The sequence below is a fragment of the Melozone crissalis genome, unplaced genomic scaffold (genome assembly GCF_028551555.1).
Source record: "Melozone crissalis strain CALT ecotype California unplaced genomic scaffold, PUWL_Pcris_2 ptg000026l_1, whole genome shotgun sequence".
Classification (NCBI taxonomy): Eukaryota; Metazoa; Chordata; class Aves; order Passeriformes; family Passerellidae; genus Melozone; species Melozone crissalis.
The window spans coordinates 4,161,043-4,174,026 of NW_026535804.1; the positions used below are offsets into that span (position 1 = coordinate 4,161,043).

Below are 12,984 nucleotides of genomic sequence, written 5' to 3' on the forward strand. Positions count from 1 at the left end.
CCCTACTCTGGCTCCTCGTGAGTGGAGTGATCCCCAAGCAAACCAGGACACTGCAAGGCTTTTCACCTGTCAGGTTGGAAATGCCAACCTGTGCCATCAAACAGATATTTTGGATGTGAATGTGGTGAATGTGTCCATGTGGAGCCTTCCATGAGCTTTCAGGCCTCCTGTGGCCCTGCTCAGGAGTGTGTGAGACTTTCCAGCTGGGCTCTGCCTGTGTCCCATGGAATGTGGGTGCTGCTTTGGGTCTTGCCAGGGCTCTGGGTACTGACTTTGCTCTCTGTGCCAGAGGAGAAGTTCTCAGCTGAGGTGGAGTCCTGGATGACTGGGGAGCAGTATGCAGCCTGGATCCTGAGTGCAAGGTACTGCAGAGGATGGGAGCAGGTCTGGGGGTGTGAGGGGCTGTCACCAGCTCTAAGGCTTAGCCTGATTTGGTCTGCAGGCTGGAATTTATATGGTTAAATGTAGAATACTCAATTCTTGCCCACTCCAGCCTGTGCTCCCTTCTTAACCCTTAACACAACCCTCAACTGTACACAATGGGCTTCTTCAGGAACAGATCACTGGTGTGATCTCTGAGAGCAGCTTCAGAGAAAAAAAGAATTGATAAAAAGGACAAATCTTGAATTATTCTAGATGTCTTCTAACCCTGGGCACTTAATAGTTGATTCACAACCTAAATCTAAAGGATTTAAGCCAGGATAAACATGGCAAGAAGAAATTGATTGTAATGTTTTCCTTCCTTTCCCTTTCCCCTGCCTGCCTGGACACCTTTCCCCTCCCAGGGGCTGTGACAAGAACACTCGAGGGTGGTCAGTCTCCATGTTCACTGGCAACACGTGGCAGGACCTGCTGGGCTGTGACTTTGTGCTGGACCTCATTGGAGAGATGGAGGACACCAGCAACTTCATCAGCTCCTCCCGAGCCCCCACTGAGTACCCCATCACCCCAGAAAGGGACAGGAGCATCCTGCAGCACTCTGACCTGGACATGTGAGCCACCTGCTCCTCCTACCCCACCACCCATGGCCCTGCCACCCATCTTCCAGCGTTCTGGTTCTCATCTCATTTTCCTCTTCAACAGGATCCCTCCTGCCCCAGGTATCCAGGCCCCTGCCTTCCCCCCACCCAGCCTCCCTCCAGAGCTTATTGGTCTCCATCCAGGTGAGCTTCAGCCCAGCACTGTGGCTGACACTGGGAAGGGCCAGGTGGGCCCCAGCCAGGGCATCAGGGTAGAGGGGGAGTCAGGTGATTCTTCTTGTTGTAGACTCCACTCTGAGCCATGACTAATAGGGACTGGAGGCAGGGGAAGCTTTCTTACCTGCCTTGTCACCAGACTTCTCTCTGCTCCCAGATCCAAGGTTTAGAGATGACCTGAGGGTCCCTGTGGGCTTGGATCACTATGTGGATGATCTCTTCAGCCCTGTGCTGCATCAGAGCTCCAGAGCATCTGTAAGTGCCCTGGTGTTCCCTCCTGCCTTCTCTCTGCAGCTCTCCTGTCCCTGTGAGTCCTTCAAGATTTTCCTGCCTATTCACTGCCCCAGCTCAGCTCAGACACACATTTGAATGTCTATCCCTCTGGGAAGTCTGTCCCTCTGGGCTCAGATAACAGTTTTGGGTTTATTTTGATGCAGGATATGGAGAACAGTGAGAATCTCACCAGACGCATGAAAGGAGGTGGGAAGATTGGCCCCACACAGAGAGGAATCTTTCCTTCTACAGGTTTGTAAGGCCATGGGGACACCTGGGACTACATCACCTTCAGTAAGCACCAGTCAGGGAGCCCCTTAAATGCTAATTATTGCATGTTCAGCTGGTTCATGCAGAGCACTGGGCTTTAGCACAGGCTGCACTCCTTCTCCCAGGTGAGACAGATGCCTTGCAGAGGTGTCAGATAAGGGAGCTGCTTTGTTGTGCTTGTAATGTCTCTTCTGAGCTGGCCTTGGGGTCAAGGCAGCAGGTATCTTGTTTCTGACCCAGGCCATCTCTTCCCTAGACAAATATTTGTAAGTCATGTATTCACTTTCTATTCAGCCCATGCTTTCACAGAGCAGTTGGTGCCTTTATCAGGGGTGGTTTTAATCTTTTTTATTACTTCCTTGCAGAACTTCCTGTCATCTGTAGCTATTCCTTGGGTTAGTAAGTCTGAACCCTGAAGAGGTTTTGGTTTGTGTGTTTGGTTTCTTTGCTTTTGCTCATTTCTGTGGAGCTGAGACTCTGGCATTTGCAGCAGGGTGGAGTCAAACACCAATATATTAATGACACTGACAAATCTGAATCTGCAGGGGTAGGAACACACCCAGCAGTCTCAGAAAGGTGAGGAATGTCCAGTTCAGTCATTCCTGAGACAGGAACTACTCCTGGCTATTGGAGAGGCTCTGGGGCACGACAAGCCCTGTTACAGATCACAGGCCTGAGGCCAGCTTGTCACTTACCTGGCTTGTTAGATGAGGGAGGTGTGTAATGATCATCCCATTCTCACTCATTGCGTGATCCAGTAGAGTTGTGCAGGGTGCTGGCTCCTCTCAGCTGAGTCTGACCCCCCACCCCTTGCTCTGCTGGCTTCACACTCAGTGGGGTTTGTTTGTGACCCCATACGGGACCTGACTGCTGGGAGCAGAGGAATTCCTTTCTCCCCACAGCTCCTCCCCATGACACACAATGTTCATCAGCCTTGCCACCCACTGCAAAGACACCAAGGTGACAGTCCCAGCCCCAGAGATCTTTGCCCAGTCCTCAAGAGAAAGCCTCTGTAATCATACACAGGCAGGAATTATTTATAAGCTTAATCATGAAGAATGGTGGTGTCCAAAGCTAGGCTGCAGAAAGAGAGTCTAGATACTGCTGTTTAAAATCTGGCAGGCCAACATTTTTCTTAGGTTTCTTTTTTCCACTTGAGTGTTGCTGTGTCCTGCTGTGGTTGGTGCATGTGCAGAGCACCAGAAGTGCTCTCTGGGGTTGCTCAGGATATTCTCATTTGGGATTCTCCAAAGCACTGTGCACTTGTTCTTTTGCCTCTAGGCTTGTCTGGAATGACCCAAACACCAGTTTACCAGCCCATGCCCTCCATGATGGGGATGCCAGCAGCCATGCCCATGATGCCAGGGGTTGGTGGGGTTGCACCTATGCCAGGTAATAGCAGAGTTTCTGTAACTGCACAGGGGAGGGGGTGGAAGGGGGCTGTCAGTGACACCTGTGCATTTCAGTGTCAGGTGAGGGGCTCTGTGGGGAATGTTCACTGTAGGATTTTGAAGATGTGTGTGCTGTCTTCCACAGCCATGGTGATGCCCCAGCCCGTGGTTCCAGCTGTGGATCCCAGCCAGCTGGCAGCACAGCAGCAAGCCTTCATCAACCAGCAGGCCATGCTCATGGTGAGTGAAGGGCCCCAGGGACTGGGGAGGAGCCACACCTTGGTGTTTGTGCCTGGAGGGGGAGCCCAGCTCTCCTCTTTGGGCCTGCCCTGTGTCACTCTGGGCTCACGTGCTGGGGTGAACTCTGTTTTAATCCCCACTATAAAGTGGGCATTATTTAAGGCTGCAAAACTGGGAGCCCTTTTTGCCCCCTTTGTGTCCATGGGGACCCTGAGGCACCATCAGTGAGTGAGGAGCAGACACAGGAGCAGGCCTGAGGAGATTCAGCTCTAATTCCCATGGGTTTTAAGCTGGGATTTGCTACAGATGCAGGCCTGCAGTGTTCTGCTTTCTGTGCAAAGCCCTGTGAGTGCAGGGCAGCCCCAGGCTGGCAGCTGAGCCTTTGGGGGGTGTTAGGAGCTCTGCATCCTTGGCCAGGTGGGAGAAGACTCCCTGGCCTTGCCTTGGCCACACACTGGGAAATTTGCTGTGCACTGTGTGGATGTTTTGGGATTGATTAACAGTGAAAAAACAGGACAGGCTGTGACTGATGGCTGGGTTTGTGCTGCCTAGAGCTCATGGACATTGCAATTCCTTCCCCAGGCCCAGCAGATGACCCTTCAAGCCATGACCATCTCCCAGCAGCAGCAGCAACACGAGCTGCAGAAGCAGCAAAAGTCCCTTGAGAAGTCCAGGCCAAGAGTCTCCAGCCCAGCCCAAGCCTCAGCCCCAGCCACTCTCCCCAAACCCAAGAAGCCTCCCAGCAGTCAGGCTGCTGCAGCACCATCAAGGTCTCCAGAGCCACCAGCTAAGGCCAAAGAGCTGGTATGAGAAAAAAGCAGTGGTGGATTTGGTTTGAATTTGTTTTTGGTGTTTGCTCTGTGTCCATCCCTGTGTGGCCCTGGTTTGGCAGAGAGGAGAGCAGAGATTTGTGCTTCCTGATGATACTGAGACCTTTCAAACTCTGCTTGCTGAGTCTCTAAGGATCAAACCTCAGTGGCTTTTGCTCTGTGGAGGTTTGGCTGCAGGGTTGGCCAATTCATTTCATTTAAGCTGAAATTTTCCACAGGAGAATTAATTACTCTGAGATCTTTATCATCCAGGAAGGTGTGTTGGGCCTCTAACATAATCCTCCTTCTCTGTGCTTGGCTGAGGGTTCCTTGTGTTAGAAACTGACCTACTGGGACACTCCTGGATGTGGAGAGGTTCTAGATCAGAACAGTTTGAGACAAAATCACCCCTGAGCTGAAGGGCACTGCAGAGGTACTGCTGGCTGGTGCTAACTAAACCAGCTGTGCACTGTCTGCAGGATTATGATTATGTAGAAGAGGAATTCTCCAGCAGTGAGGATGATGATTGTCCTCGGGAAACCTTCCAGCAGAAGAGAGAGTACTTCCAGAAGATGGGTGAGTGTCTGCCACTCTGGGATTTCACTCATCAGAACACCTTCCTGGCATGCCCAGCTGTTCTTGTCTCCCTGTCTGGAATCCAGCTAATCCCTGCAGGAGCTGCTGGAGATGTGTGTGCAGGAGTTGGGGTTCCTGTTCAGGAGCTGCTGGAGATGTGTGTGCAGGAGTTTGGGGTTCCTGTTCAGGAGCTGCTGGTGATGTGTGTGCAGGAGTTTGGGGTTCCTGTTCAGCTAGCTCCAATTCAGATTGTGAGCTGTAGTGGGGCCAGTTTTCTAGAAATCTCTGGGTGTGTGACTGGGACATTCTCCCTCACTCTAGAAAAGAGGTTTTTGCTGACTGAGGCAAGAGTGAGAACTGTGCCATCAGTGCCAGGTTTTGGTTTGGGTTAGATTAGCTCAAGTCCCCCTTTCTATGCAGGAGAGCAGCACATCCGAGTGAAGAAAGTCAGACCTAGTAAAACCTGGACTCCTCCAGCAAAACCCCAGCCAACAGAGGAGGAGGAGGAGGAAAAGAGAGAGGAGATGGAGAAGAGGAAAAGAGAGGAGATGGAGAAGAGGAAAAAAGAGAAGCCTGTCCCTAAACCAGAGCCAGGTAAGATGTTGGGCAGTGGAGACTCAAGCAGGTTGACAAGGAAGACCTTTCCAGGAACACCAGGCCAGGATTTAGGCAGAGGAGGAAAGGATCTGACTCTTCTGGGAGTCTGCATCTTGACAGGAGAGGAAAGAGGAATGTACATTGCTAGTCAGCATCAGAGGGAAAGAAAGGGAAGGTCAAGTGAGATGAAGGGATTTCTCCTGTGTCTGTGCTGGAGTATTGATGAAGGCTGTCACCCCAGCAGCTCCTGCTTCCCCTATTCCACCTCCTGAGCCAAAGCCAAAAAAGGAGACACCAAAACCAAAGAAGGAGCCGCCTGTAGTGAAGCCTTCAGGCCCTGAGAAGCGTCCTGCACCCAGCCATGAGATCGGGAACATCATCAAAATGTACCAGAGCAGACCAGCCCCCGAGCCCCAGCCCATCCAGCCCAGCAGGTGAGAGTGTGGGATCCCCCTGTGGGCAGGAGGGACATGGGGGTTCTCTATCTCAGCTCTGCCAGTGGCTCCATTGTGCCCAAACCCCATAATGCTGCTCCATGTTCCCTTACAGGAAAGTATCCAAGCCATTTATAAAGAAGAACGACCCCAAAAATGAGGCTCTGGCCAAGCTGGGAATGATGAACCCCTCACCTCAGCGATCAGTGAGTTCTTTGCTCTCTGGTTACTTCAGGAGCTCAGCAGAGAGAGCCTGTCCATCCCATTTCCAGCAGGCTGGGATCCCCTGGTGCTGCAGCAGCAGCCAGGTCATTTCTGTTTGGGTTGTGAGATAGCTGGGAGCTCACACCATGCTCCTGCCCACCCTAGACTGGTTCCAGTCTGTAAAGTCATCTGAGGTCCTGAAGAAAAGGCTCTGGAGCAGCAAGTCCTACTGTGAGATGCTAAAGGCTGATGTGGAAGCAAGCTCCAAATGTTCTCCACATTTGGCACCAAGGCTTTGGCTTGTTAACATCCTTTTTTCCTTTCCAAACTGGAGGCTTTGATCTCAAATACTTGGTCCTCTGGGTTTGGTTGATCATCTCTTTGTAGATTTTGTGTTGATCTAAAGGCAGTGGTGGGCTGTTCACACAGATCTTGCTCCAGGGGCTGCTGCCACAGGATGATTTAGAACAGCAGTGTCAGGACAGAGCCCAGCAATGCAGGGAAAGAATGGCTCAAAGGGTTTTTTTGCCTTGCAGCCATCTCCTGTGCCACAGGAGAAGAAAATACCTCCACCTGTCAAGCCCAAGCCAGGCCCAGCTTCCAGCTCTATCAAGGAAAAGCAGCTGCCCCTCTTATCCATCTTCAAACCAGAGGGTGCCCCCCCAGCTGACCCGGCCCCTTATGCTCCCCCTCTTCCCCCAGCAACCCCTGAGGACCAAGGCAGGCAGGAACCCCCAGGGAAGGGTGAGTATTTGTTTCACCCATGTGGGATTTGTAGCAGGGCAGGGAGGGGATGGGGCTGGAACCAGCCCAGAGAGTCCTGGCACAGGTCCTGGCACCAGGCAGCGTGCCAGGGACTGAGCTGTGTGCCACCAGGGAGGTGCTGCAATCTCATCTGTGAGCAATCAGAGATGTCACAGTTCCAGCCTGGCCCAGAAACCAGCGTGGCACTTCCCAGCTCTTAACTCTTCCCTTCTGAAAAATGCAGCTAAAAATGGAAAGGTCCTTGGGCTACAGCTTTATCAAGGTCCAGCCCACAATACTTTTATTGTTTGCCTGCAGCATAATTAGCAAAAGAGCAATTAGTGGGTGGACTTTAGACCAGGGAGCAATGGGAAGCCAGGACTTTCACCTTTCCCTCTGGAGGGACCTTAGAGACATACTGAGGAATAGGGAGTGTTTCTCAGAGGGAGGCTGAGCCTGGGAGACCTTGGACACATAAAGAATGTTTGGATGCTGCCCATTTTAAAAAAGTAGAGCTAATACTTATCAGCAGTAGTTTGGAAGTGTTATTCAGTCTTAGTTTTGCCTCTGAATTTCAGTGTGAGCCTCAATTCATTTTATACATTGGATACCTGTACCAAGGTATTTCAAGCTGTTTAAAATTCTCATCAGCATCACATTTCATACCCTGCAAGGATCAGTCAGTCAAACACATTACTGAAGGATTCCATCCTGCAGCAACTTCCCTGCTATAAAAGAATTTCCCTGTTAGCTCCTCCTCTCTTAAAAAATTATTCTTTAGGAAGTCCTGTGAAAGTAAATCAAAGTAACTGGATTAGCCTGAAAAATTCCTTCATGCTTTGGAATAGGGATCTAGAAACAGCTGAAGTATGGGAATTACAACATTATTTGTCTATGGACTCTGAAGTTTTGAAAGTTTGAAGTGCTTAAATGAAGACATTCCTACCTTATAAAATGAGAACTTTGAGCAGTTGCCTTCAGACTGAGCCTGTCTTTAACACATCTGCAGAGAGAGAATCTGGTGCTAGCTTTGGGTGCCCTGTACCAGAACCTTGCAGCCTCCGAGCTCAGGGGAGAACTTTTATGTCCCTCTGAAAGCTTTAACAGCCTGTTTATAATGACACAAAGTGAAACCTGTGTCTCCAACTCAAGCACTGGGGCAGTGTTTCGTGTGGGAGGCTGAGTGCTCCCCGTGCCTGGAGTGTTTCTGTTCTTAGCAACGAATTTGTGGCTAGACAGTGGAAGTGTAAATGCTACCAGAAATTCTGGGAATGACTGGTTTGTGCTTCAGGAGATTCCCTGACAGGAATATTCCACCAGGAACTGTCTCCTTTCTCCTGGCAGGTCTTTGGGGGTTGGAAAGGACCTTGTAACCCTCAGAGCCCGTCTTCACTGCTTTTTCTCCCCACACAGACTCTGCTGTGACAGTGGCAGGTGATGATGGGATCAAGACCCAGCTGTACAAGCTCACCACCAGTGTCAGCTTCTCCTATGTCGACCCTGCCTGGAAATTTTTTCTGCGCAAAGAGGTTCAGTTCCTCAGCTGAGGATTGGCTTGGGGGGAGCTCGTCCCATCTCTGGTTAAAATGGGTTTATTTGGTCACAGGCACTCAGTGTAAGATCAGAGCACAAAAATAATTCTGGGATCACAGACACAGGAGTTGGAGGCAGGGGATCATGTCATGGGAATCTGGTCCTGCTCTGCCTTCCTGACACTTGTGTCTCAGTTTCTCTACCTGTCCTTTCCTCCCTCTATAGAGCACTGAGATATCTAGAACTGAGTTTGTTGTTGCCTGGTGCTTTCCTGTTAAAACAGTGCCAATGTGATGAAAATCAAAGTACAAATGTGCTTAAAATCAAGTATTGGAGAGTGTGCTAAACTCACCAGGGTTCATCCCTTGGTCTGAGCACTCAGGTTTTGGTTCTTCACTCCTGTTCCTTCTGTTTACATTCACAATGTCTCCTCCCTGCCTGTGCCTGGAGATGAACTCACTCCTCCTGGCAGCATGGCATATGAATTGCAAAACATCCCCAGGAGCTACCTCTGCAATATCTATAACACCACTATTGCCCTCCTCTTGCAGGTGTTTTACCCCAAAGAAAATTTCAGTCACCCTTACTGTCTGAACTTGCTGTGTGAACAGGTAAGCACTGGAGTGTGACTCAAAGCCTGTTGTCTCTCTGGGGACAAAACACTCCATAATGACATTGCATGAGTTACCTGCACATCTCCATCCCCAGCAGTCCAAGTCTCTTCCCCAGATCCATCCAATCCCTGTTCACTCCTCTCTGAGACTCAGTTTAGCAGCCTCAGATGCTCCAGCTATCTATACAACAATAAAAGATCTTTTATTATTGCTTGATACAGCTTAATGATGAACATTACCTGTTTACCACCAGGGTATTTTTGGCAGCAGGTTTTATGTCTAGTCATAAGATTAATGAAAAACACATATATAATATCAGTGCTTCAGTAAATTGACTATTCCATCACTTTTCAAAATGACCTACTACACTACTACATTTTTATGGAAGACTTCCTTGCTCATGCAACTTTTCATTGCTTTTTCCCTTGTATTTATTTAAAGACTGGGATTCAGTAAACAAATAACTAATCTAGGACTTTGAGGAACTAGTCTAGGGCTATTCCAAAAGTAATATATACCACTGTTTTGGATAATGGTTACTGTAACACCTTTATTTACTTTTCCTGCAAGTTCTCCCTTATTATTCTAACTGCTACCTAGAGTGAGACAGGTTAAAACACCTCAGGAGAAATTAATCAGCATTGTGACATCATTACAACACTGCCAGGTGTGGCCTTTGCAATGGCAGCCTCTCTGTTCCCTTGCTCTGCAGATCATCCGTGACACCTTCTCCGAGTCCAGCTTTCGGATCTCCAGGGAGGAGAAGCGCAAGATGAAAGATCTGCTGAGTAATTAACAGCCCCATCACCCCTTCCCCTCTGTGCCCATCCCAGCTCCTGCTCAGGAATGCAAAACTGGCCTCCAAGCCTTTCAGTCAGTGCTAAGGGCAGAGGAGAATTGTTTGTCACTGCAGCAGGAAGGCACATTTGTAGAGTGCAGTGTAGGAATGTTTGTTTATTCCCTGAAATTTCTGTGAGCCAGAAAAACTTAGTTCTGAAATGATTTTTTGTGGGGAGGGGAAACTGAAGCCCAAGAATAGGATTTTGATTTGTTTCAAATTCCAACTGTCATCTCTGACATGATCTTCATGGAGAAGGGATAGAAACCACTAGTAGATTGGTATGTGCAAGTGTCCTTTCCCCTCTACATGTGGTTTGCTGTGGGGGTACCAGTTGTTGGATTTTCTGGGTCTGGATTGAAGGTATTTGAGACAGCAATTCATGTTTGGACTCAGGTGTTTATTATTTCTTATCAGTAAAACAGTCTCACTACTGTGAGTTCAGCAGCTTTTCATTAGAAGGCACAAAATGGCCAACAATCTCTTGTTACAAGGTCTTTTAAGACTAAACTATCCAATTAAGAACTGACACCTAGATTATTTTCGCTTTTAACCCAATAACTGATCCCAAAGAGCTGCAATGGGGACTTTTCCACCCAATTACAAAATGCCACCCAAACCCATGAAGGAGGAAGAAGAAGAAGCATGAAGAAGAAACCCAGGATGACACCCTGTGCCCTCCATCTTGCTTCCATCCACAACACACTAAAAATCCCAAAACCTCAATTTCTCACCCAGTGATACACCTACACTACTCTCTATAATCTATTTCACACTTTTGTGGATTCTAGCTTATCTTGAAGTCTAGGAAACTTTCTTCATGAATGAGGGTCAAAGTCAGTGCTCCCCTAGGGGTCAGGGCATCCCAGAGCAGACAGAGAAATATTCCCTGTGGTGCCCTGCATCAAGGACATGGTGGAACTCTTCATGCAGTTTGCTGTGCTGTGAGCACAGAGGGACTGCTGGGAAAGAATCCCTGGGAAGAGGGAGACTTGGCCACCTTTGTCTTTCTAAACAAGTAACTGTTGTGTGACCCTGCAGCGGAGTTCCGAGTTGGCAGCAATGCCCAGTCCATCCAGGAGGAGGGGATAAAGAAGAGGATTGTAGTGGCTGCTCGGGACAACTGGGCCAACTATTTCTCCCGCCTTTTCCCAGTTCAGGTGAGCCTTGATTCTCTCACCAGACCCTGGGCTTGCTTTAGCTGTGGCTCCACAGTTCACTCTTTCTGTCCCCTGCCTGGCCACACTGCAGTGATTCTGTACCTTCCATACCCTGCAGGGTTTCACACCCCTTGTGTGGCACCTCCTTTCCCTGGTGCCATCTGTGCAGGTGGGATGGAGCCTTCGGTTCTCTGTGCTGCACTTCCCTTACAGGGTGAGAAGGGAAGTGATGTGCAGCTCCTGGGTGTTTCTCACCGGGGCATGAGGCTGCTGAAGGTGGAGAAAGCAGCTGGATACCATCCTGAGCACCTCAAGATCCTGCGCAGCTACTGGTGAGCAAAAGGGCCCTGGCTGCTGCTGCAGGACAGTTTGTGTCTGGCAGGGTGTTGGAGGCAAAGTGGATGGAGGAGCTGAAAATTCTGAGTTGTGCTGTGCTCTCTAGGATTACCCTAGGCCAGCTGTGACTTACTGACCCTCCTTTTAATGAGTCTGGCTTCTCCTTTTCCTTCCTGCCTTGAGCTTTGCTTACAAGAAGTGAGCTCTGGGGGTGAATCAGCTCCATGTGCCATCACAGGGAGCTCCTCAGGGTGAAAGCCATGAGCAGCTGGAGAATATAGAATGTTGAGGCATGTCTCCATTCCCAGTCCTTGGAATGGGCTCCCATCCCCACGTTCTGCATCCCAAGCATGCTGGCTTGTGTTCCAGCTTTGCAGAGGTGCTGTCTGTGGAGATGAAAGGCAGCAATTCCCTGGAGTTCTCCCTGAAGACAGAGCAGCTCATCCTGCACTCTCCAAAGGCTTCATGCATCAAGGACATGGTGGAACTCTTCATGCAGGAGCTGAGGCAGGTGAGGCAGCAGCTGGAGGGCAGTAGAGAATGAAGGTGGTTTCCCTGATGAAACAGAGTTTGTCCATGGGGTGCCATGATCCAAGCCCTCCAATCCTTGGGATGAGATCTGACCTGGCCTTGGCCTTTCCCCAGGACACCAACTACGTGGTGGCTCTGCGCAGCTACATCGTGGATGACAAGAGCCTGCTCAGCTTCAACAAGGGCGACCTCATCGAGCTGCTGCCCATGCAGGGCGTGGAGCCAGGTGAGGGGGAGTGTTGGGGTGGGCAGGACCAGGACCAAGGGCCTGCTGGATCCATGGTGCCAGAACCAGAGGAATACAGGGAGGGCTGGCATCATCAGCCTCCAGCTCTGCCAGACAAGCCTTGACCCAGTTGCCTCACTTATAGGAATATATGTTATATATACATATGTGTGTGTTTCCTTAGAAAGCAGGAAAACCTGGTGAGTCTGATGCTCTCCTTTGCCAGCAGAGAGAGCTTCAGTGCTCGTTTCTCTTGGCTGCTGCCCTGGTTGCTGACCCTTTCTCTGTCCTTTTCCAGGGTGGCAGTTTGGCTCCACGGGTGGCCGCTGTGGTCTCTTCCCCACCAGCCTGGTGCAGCTGGCTCCTGCCATTGACTACCTCAGCAGCAGCATGGACAGACAGGGGGAGCACAGGAAGGGCACCAGAGCTCCTCCAGAGAGCAGGAACACCAGCAGGGAGGTGAGCAGCCCTTGGGGAGACACACCCAGGGCACATGGCTGGGTTCAGTGGGGCTGCCATGGCTCTGATAGTGTCTGAGCTCTGAGGGCACAGGGAAGATGATGAGGGCTTAGTCTTTGCAGATGAGACACTCAAATCCATCACAGTGTTGGAGGGGAGGCACCACACACACATGAGGCCTGGCAGCTGAGAATACACGCTGCAGAGTTCCTCAGCTGATGTTTTAGGGTGGGTTTGGTCGTGTTCCTGCAGAGCTCTGTCCTCAGCCTGACACCAGAAGCCACCAGCACCATGTTAGTGCCTGCTGGTGACCATTACACCATGATTGACTTTGCCACCGCCTACTTCCGAGAGGCTCAGTCCGTGTGAGTAGCCTGAGCTCCTTCCCAAACAGGGCCTGGGGAGCCTGACCCACCCCAGGCTCCTTCTGGGGGTGTTTCTTGGACTCTGTTGGACATGTTCCCTCTCCTCTGTCTAGGCAGGGCCTGAAGGGGACATCTGCTGAGAAGAAGGATGTGGCTGAGCTGGTGAAGCACACCAAGGTGACAGCCTC

General features: G+C 50.3%; 1 protein-coding gene across 1 annotated transcript in view; it reads left to right on the top strand.

The window, feature by feature from the left end:
* The window catches only part of MYO15B (myosin XVB), a 43,865-nt gene that overhangs the window by 22,610 nt on the left and 8,271 nt on the right, over nucleotides 1-12,984 (top strand). The window contains exons 26-48 of the mRNA XM_054278576.1: nucleotides 290-362; nucleotides 786-992; nucleotides 1,084-1,163; nucleotides 1,354-1,451; nucleotides 1,634-1,721; nucleotides 3,021-3,131; nucleotides 3,276-3,370; nucleotides 3,953-4,174; nucleotides 4,659-4,755; nucleotides 5,176-5,349; nucleotides 5,597-5,786; nucleotides 5,902-5,992; nucleotides 6,527-6,734; nucleotides 8,148-8,263; nucleotides 8,819-8,878; nucleotides 9,594-9,669; nucleotides 10,761-10,879; nucleotides 11,093-11,211; nucleotides 11,585-11,726; nucleotides 11,861-11,972; nucleotides 12,271-12,431; nucleotides 12,684-12,796; nucleotides 12,910-12,973. Of these exons, the coding sequence (XP_054134551.1) occupies nucleotides 290-362; nucleotides 786-992; nucleotides 1,084-1,163; nucleotides 1,354-1,451; nucleotides 1,634-1,721; nucleotides 3,021-3,131; nucleotides 3,276-3,370; nucleotides 3,953-4,174; nucleotides 4,659-4,755; nucleotides 5,176-5,349; nucleotides 5,597-5,786; nucleotides 5,902-5,992; nucleotides 6,527-6,734; nucleotides 8,148-8,263; nucleotides 8,819-8,878; nucleotides 9,594-9,669; nucleotides 10,761-10,879; nucleotides 11,093-11,211; nucleotides 11,585-11,726; nucleotides 11,861-11,972; nucleotides 12,271-12,431; nucleotides 12,684-12,796; nucleotides 12,910-12,973 (2,816 nt within the window). The remainder of the gene's footprint in view (nucleotides 1-289; nucleotides 363-785; nucleotides 993-1,083; nucleotides 1,164-1,353; nucleotides 1,452-1,633; nucleotides 1,722-3,020; nucleotides 3,132-3,275; nucleotides 3,371-3,952; nucleotides 4,175-4,658; nucleotides 4,756-5,175; nucleotides 5,350-5,596; nucleotides 5,787-5,901; nucleotides 5,993-6,526; nucleotides 6,735-8,147; nucleotides 8,264-8,818; nucleotides 8,879-9,593; nucleotides 9,670-10,760; nucleotides 10,880-11,092; nucleotides 11,212-11,584; nucleotides 11,727-11,860; nucleotides 11,973-12,270; nucleotides 12,432-12,683; nucleotides 12,797-12,909; nucleotides 12,974-12,984) is intronic.